Below are 7406 nucleotides of genomic sequence, written 5' to 3' on the forward strand. Positions count from 1 at the left end.
ATGTGAAGAAGAATTGCATCGGACAAAAGATCAATAGAAAAAAGTGAACAAAGAATATGTACTTGCGAACCTCCATCGAAGTGAAGTTGAGTTGCAGATAGTAGTTTGTATAAACTAATCTTTGAATACCTGCAGTTTTTGGCTTCTCTGTCACAGTGAATTGGCTTGTGTCTAGGCACATAATCACGACGATGTGGTCGAACATTGATAAGCTCATGCCGTTGTGCATAGCACTACGAGGAAAAGCTTGTATGTCATTGTTTTCGACGATGACGATGGACTCTAGTTAGGTGCCAACTTGTTTGCTTGGTGTAGAACCTTCAACAACGTTAGCAATAACAACATCAACAACAAGAGCATTCCAACAAAAAAAGAGCGTCAACATCAAACATCTCTTACATTATCATTGTGTGTCTTGAACGTCTCTCTTCTTCTCTCTCTCAATTTGTCGCTATCCCTCACATAATCATTTTGATACGCTCTTATCCTCTTCTTTTGCATAATATCTCTCACCGACATCCGCCTCCCCTACCACCCTCTCCCCCTTCTATAGCCATACATGGCCCTCGACACGATGGTTAGATCTTCGACGTGATTGCCTCCTTCTTCCAGAGCTCATGTACTTGCCCCCTATCCAAATTTTTCCTCAATGTTTGAGAGGGAGGTAGAGCATGTTTTGGACCATTTTTTTATAGAAAATGGAAGTGTTTCTTACCTCCAACCTCTACATCCCTACATGCATACAGTCAATCTTATTACAATGTTTATTACAAAGAAGTGAAACTTCAATCTCGCCAAAAGGAGGGAAAGATAAAATAGCATGGATCAACTAAGATGACTCCTGCCAGCAAAACTACTCTAAAGACCGAGGAGCCTATCAGTGACACGCCGACCAAATCAGGACATAAACTCTCTGAAAATCTACTTGAGATTCTTTGCACCAAGCTCCATCGGTGCCTTATGATGTGACTTTTGTAATAACAATCATAATCACATCCAATTGGTACATGAGAGTAGCACTTCCATACAAGAATGCACATTTTTTTTCTTATAAAAGATGGCATCATTTATGCATAGGTAGATAGACCAAAGCGCCCACTCCTCATCCAACTAAAATAAGAGACATTGAAGATTTCTTAACTCCCCTTTGCTAACACAAAAAATATGTAAAATACTATAGGATAACATGATATTAAAGGCTAAATACAGAGCTTGCCACAACAATATGTGTCTTGCGTGCTTTGGAGCTTAAATGGCTAAAAATTTGGATTGCTAGGGTGATGGCTATTGGGTTGGAGTTGCTCTTACGGAATGCAGATGTGCAATTAGGGTAGTCCCGTGCTCCACCTTGGACTATATCATACCCATATGACACATAAACAAAAATCTGACGTGACACTTTATTTAATGAGGAAAGAAAGAGCTATCATATCCGATCCTAGTTTATATATAGTTCTTAGCACCAAAATCCATACAACTCAGTAGATTTTCTCTCACAAAACACATTAAATGAAAGCTCTTTTAAAAACAACAACAATATACAATGCATCGAAGTCACTATATTCAATGTGCATGATATAGTCTTAAGATAAAAGACATTCCTCATTCTTAAAAAAAAGCCTGATATTCCTACAATATAGTACTCCTTCCGTCCATTTTGATGACAAGTATTTCCGGACGGAGGGTCTGTGGGCCACCGAGTCAAACACGAGCTCCCGGTCAAAACCCTCCTCTGCCAGCCATCGCACAAACGCACCGCCTCTTCTCCATCTCGCGCCACCCAGCTTCTCCGGCCGCCCTCGCCGTCCAGCGAACCCCACCACCATCTCCGGCGTCGCGTCCCGCCATCCACGTCGCGTCAAGGCAAGCCTCCCTAGCCGCCGGACCGGGCAGCGCAATCTATCAATCTACCTATGCCCGGCCGTTGTTCCGGGGCTTTTGACGTTACTCCCTCTCCCCATTTCCGGCATCAATCGTGGGTCTGCGCACACACGCGACAACAATTCCCCGTCCCCATCGCTCATCATCTTCATCCCGCTCCCGGGAACAAGTCCACACGGCATCCTCCTCAGCTCATTTCTATATCCGCGCGCAGGACTGCAGTTGCCGTTTTATTAACATCCATAGGCCTGCCTGCCTGCCTTTGCGGTTGATTATTTAAGACGGTGTCATGTGTCTACGCAAACTGGATTGGAGGGGGAGAAATGAATGAAGAGCATTAGTGGTAACACGCGGCCACGATTGCGGCTTGGCCTTGCAAATCTGTCCCGAATTCACGTCCTCGCTGTGGAGCACTTCTCTATCCTTTCTATCTGGTGCGTGGATCCAGCGAGCGCCGGGCTTTTCTATCCGGGCGCCCCAGCTCACGTACGCAATTTTGACTTGCTTCGCTGATCACGTAACGTGTCGCGTAACGTGTTGGGGGCGCCAGTGGATCGTCGGCGACATCTCATCTCAGTTACTGACCGGGGCAGTCAAGAAAAGGACCAGGTAAAAGATGGGGTGGGATGGGGTGGCTTGCTTGCTTGCTTTTCGATCACTATTTTCCGGGGAGGCATCAGCATGTCAATTTAATCTTTGCAAGACAAGGCTGTTTTTAGTTTTTAAAACTCTCCCGCGTTGGATTGGGATAATACCCAAGTGGTGGTAGCCAAAGACCCGACGGCCGCAAGACCGTCGTATAGCTGAAATTAACAATTCTTCCTTGGGAGCAAATTCGTGTGTGTGAAAGGAGGAAAAAGGAATGCATGAACACGGTTGTAATTTATATTGCTTCTTGTTCTTTGTACAACCATGATGTTTGATGCATAGATTGAAAGTTTTTCTAGCAAAAAAGAAAGATGGGGGAAAGGCGGTGGGCACCTTCACCTGCGCTCTTTCGCTTGATCGATTTGAAATGGAAGAAATACAAAGAGTCTTCAGATGTTTTGACAATGTCCACCATCATCCAATGCAAAATTAGAGTTGAGGCAACGACGTGTGCTACGGTTGGAGCGAAGAATTTGGGAAATATTCTGCCAAGAGAGCAATGTTTACAAGGGTTTTAGTCTTTGTTTGTTAGCTCTGGTTGTTATAACTTCTTTTTTTGTGAATGTTATTAACTCTCTCTTAATTAATGGAATGATGTAAACTTTTGCCTCCATTTTGAAAGGGGAAAAAAGGTAAGAAATAGATGAGAGACCGGACTCCATCTGTCCACCCTTATGCACTTAGCAACACCTTTCCTCACCGAAGGAGTATGTAATCCTTCGCCTTTTATTAGCTTCCACATGCTTCTTCCATCTTACCACTACATTCTGCAGTTGTAGACTTCATACAGACAGGATGCAGGCTTCAAACAAACAAAGAAACTGAACGAAAGAACAGCACCAACAAACCCCTATATATGTTCTTCTACCTATACTCCAGGATTAACCATCATGGAATTGATCGATTCATCGACCGCGCGCAATGTACACATCGGATCATTACATCCATGATCAGATAGGGCCCCGGCCATTGCCGCGCTCAGTTGTTGGCCTTGGCCTGGCGCCCATGGGGCAGCAGCTTGAGCGCCTCCAGGAAGGTGAGCTTGAGCCTGCCCAGGTGCGGCCTCACGTTCTGCTTCTCCAGGTACACCGTCTTGAGCGCCTCCCACCCCTGCTTGTGGATGGAGAGCGGGTCAGTGAGCACCGGGTGGTCCTTGGGGTACTGCTCGCTCAGCGTCGTCTCGTCGAGCTGGATCTTGTAGCCGATGTAGTGCAGCTGCATGTCCTTGGACGGCTCCTCGAAGGTGCCGCGGGCGAGCCACTCCAGCCCGCCGTAGGGGATCACCTGGATCAGCACGGCGCCGGCGGGGAGGAAGACCATGTTGGTCAGCCCCGCGCCGTGCACGCCCACCATCACGTCCGCCGAGTTCACCAGCCGGGCGAACCTGGACACCTCCGTGTTGGTGTCCGGCTCGCCCACGCGCACGTCGTACCCGAGGCTCATGGCCATGTCCGCCATGGCGCGCTCGTTCAGGAACGCGCGCGAGTTCTTGCGCGAGATGATGAGCAGCCGCGGCCGGCGCCGGATGTCCCACCGGTCGCCGCTCGGCTCGGCCGCCGCGCGCGACAGCCCGAACGCGACCCGCAGCATCGCGCGGAAGTCCACCATCGACGCCCCCGTCGGCGTCTTGGACGCGTCCACGCCCAGCTCCTTGTGGAACGTCGGCCCGACCACCACGCTCCCGTAGCACCGGACCTCGTCGTCGTTGTCGATGTCGATCACCTCGTGCCTGCTCAGCTGCTGGAAGATCTCCAGGTACCTGTTGGTCCACCACGACTTGAAGCTGCTCACCAGGAACTGCACCTCGCCGCCGAACCGGTGCGCCGTGATGAACGCCGGGACCAGCACGTCCGTGTAGTCGTGGAACAGGTTGCCGGTGAACCCGCCGGTGGAGATCACGAAGGCCGTCGCGGAGCTGTTGACCGTGCAATGCGGGCCGCCGCCGGAGAGCGGGCGGAGGGTCCATTCCTTGACGTGCGACAGCGCGTAGGCGTCCTGCTTCCGGCAGTACGGCTTCACCTTCCACTCCCGGTCCAGCGGGCGGACCTGGATGGTCTGGCTGCGGCCCTGCACGCGCACGTCGCCGGCGGCCTCGCACGTGTCCGACCGCCGGCCCGACTCGTAGCACACCGGCTTGCCCTGGCGGTCTATGACAGCGACGGGGACGGGCGTGGTGCTTGTGCTCACCGGCACGGGCACGCTCACGCCACCCCGGGACGACGTGTCGGCGGGTTTGGGCGGAGTTTCTTCCTCCTCCTCCTCCTCCGCTGCAGATTGCAAAAGTCAGCTCAACGTCAGATCTGGTCCGATCCCCACAAACTCCATTGGATACCCATTAATTCAGTCCCCATATGGCCAGGAACATCAAATTTCCTGCCGTATCATGCAACTCCGAATGGAGACGGAAACAATCCCCAAGAACGAACAAATTCATCACAGGAAGGAAGCAAGGGACGCGGGCTCGCGGCAACATACCAGCTGAATCCGGAGTTGTGACCACAGCTTCATGGGCGACCTCCACCTTGACGCTTCCCTTGCTCATTCCATGCCGCTCCTCTGCTTTGATGGCGTCCCCCGTCTTCTCTGCAGCACGCACGCACGCAAAGAAAGATAAATCCCCCCTCATTCAGAACCAAGCGCACAAGAATCAATCAGCACGAGTCTGTCCGCGCGCGCGCGTACATACCCATGGGGGAGAGCCTCGTCCTGATGACGGAGAGCAGGACGAGGGACGCGAGCATGAAGGCGATGAGCGACGCATTCCCCAGCCGCCGCCCGTCCCCTCTCGACAGGCTCCTGGCCGACTTCATGGCCTGCCCCTCTCTCTCCCTCTCTCTCTCTCTCTCTCTCTCTCTCTCTCTCTCTCTCTCTCTCTCTCTGGGTGCCTGCTACCGGAAATCTTTGTCCGTCTGTCTATCAGGAATGGTTCTCGAGGGGGGCGTGGAGTCTTATACCGGCGGGCGGGGTGGTGGCAGAAGCCACAGAACTTACCAGTTCTGTCGTTGAACGGGGCAAAGGCTTCTCACCCTCGTTGAAACGGTAGCGGTGTTGACCGCGCGGACAGAGACAAGCTAGCGGTGACGCGACTTGGTAGACGTGGAGGCGAGCTACTCTGGCAAGGCAAGGCAAAGCGAGAGGGCGGGGCAGGGGAGACTTGGGGAGAAGTGACTCCGGCAGCAGAGAGCAGATCGAGCGCGGTATCAACTGCCGCCGTCAGTGACCGGTCCCGGGGCTCCGTCGATCTCCGAGCTCGGTTCCGACAGTAACTGCTCAGCGCCGTCGCTGTCGTCCGTTGGCTCACTTCGAGGCGGATGGCATACTGTCAGGAAGCTGACAGACTTCCAAGTTTACTGTTGAAAAGTGCTTGCTCACTTCAGTGTGAAGTCCAAGATTATCTAGTACCAAGTAACTGCAAAACCAACCCCAAACTTTTGGGGGGCTGAAGCAAGCACTTCCTTGAACTTCTAAAAATGCAGTCGAATCAACAGCATCCATGTTAACCTTAAAAATTAAGGCAGTTAAATCAACCACAACTATATCAATTGAATTGTTTGCTATTGATTATTATGGACATGTGCACTATCAAAACATGCTTACCCCTCTTTCAAATGTTGAGCATGTTAGTTTTGTTCTGAGTCAAACTTTATAAACTATGGCCAGGTTTATAGGTAAAGATAGTGCCATCCCGATACTGGATATAGACAAATTTATTAATCTAATATCACACTCCCCCAGTCCTAAAATATAATTTGTATAAGATTTTTCTAAGTCAAACTTTACGACCTTTGACCAATAATATAGAAAAAATCATCAATATCTAGAATACCCAATGGATAGCATTAGATTCATCATAAAGTAAATGTTCATAAGATAGATATTTGGTATCATGGATGTAAATAATTTCCTATATAAACTTCGTCAAAAATTGTGAAGATTGATTTTCATAAAAACCAATGCCCTCTATCATGGGATGGAGAGAGTAGTACTTAATGCTCTTTAAGCGATACTAGATGGCATGAGTCTTATTACTGGTAGGCATTAATTATTCATCATGTCATTCCAAAGCAAATGATTAAATAACAATGTATGAATGGTAGACATTAACTATTCATCATGATATATATTCGAAAGCATGCATTAAATATCAACGTATAAATTGAGTAATCACGGTAATTAATATTATAATGGCATATAGGACCTACATGAATGAATAATATGACTTGATGATTCCCTTATGGTGTATTCTCAACCTTCATGAGATCATGGTTCAGTTTAACCATGGGATGGCTATATGTTGTTTATTCGTATGGGATACGAGTCGGTTTGTGTGAGAACAAAAATCAGAGTCTATAGTGTGTAATATCCAAAATTCTCTTTTTGAGAGCATTGGTTCTTTTTTTTCCTCATAGTTCATGAAGTATGTTGTTTCTTGATGCAATTTTGCACATGTATAAAGACACAAACATATAATGTAAAGATCGAATTTTGTTTTATTTTATTTTTAAGTAGATATAATGTTTTTTCTTTGTGCCGGTCTTTGTATACGTTTGTGGTAGGATTAAAAGCACGATAAGCTAAAATGGCATATAGATCTAGATTGGGTATAATTTGCATCGTAGGGTCCAGGGACATGGACTCTACAAATCATCTCTCATCTTTTATTCTTCATTGATACAGTGTGTACTTGGGTTTGGTTGAAAAAATACATCCAAACTAATTGGAATTTGGTGGAACAGAACCAAGAAACGGGTTTGTTGTGTCAAAGGGATTAGATTAGATATTTTTTATTGAGCAACATGCTTGCTTTCTGAAATGTTCAACACGTTTCCGAGCATTGTTAGTGTGAAATCGGGTAGAAGCCTCGGCAGGGTTCCGCG

At 48.2% G+C, this 7406-nt stretch overlaps 1 protein-coding gene across 1 annotated transcript; it reads right to left on the reverse strand.

Annotated features, from left to right (window-relative positions):
* Nucleotides 1–3225: 3225 nt before the first annotated feature.
* On the reverse strand, nt 3226–5433 carry LOC119317885 (alpha-1,3-arabinosyltransferase XAT3-like). The gene is made up of 3 exons (XM_037592385.1): nt 5216–5433; nt 5005–5112; nt 3226–4796 (listed from the first exon to the last, which is right to left on the reverse strand). Exons 1-3 carry the CDS (start codon nt 5337–5339, stop codon nt 3508–3510), a joined length of 1521 nt encoding a protein of 506 aa, XP_037448282.1. The 5' UTR covers nt 5340–5433; the 3' UTR covers nt 3226–3507.
* Between the last annotated feature and the right edge of the window lie 1973 nt (nt 5434–7406).

This window comes from Triticum dicoccoides, chromosome 6A, assembly GCF_002162155.2.
Source record: "Triticum dicoccoides isolate Atlit2015 ecotype Zavitan chromosome 6A, WEW_v2.0, whole genome shotgun sequence".
In the NCBI taxonomy this organism is placed as follows: Eukaryota; Viridiplantae; Streptophyta; class Magnoliopsida; order Poales; family Poaceae; genus Triticum; species Triticum dicoccoides.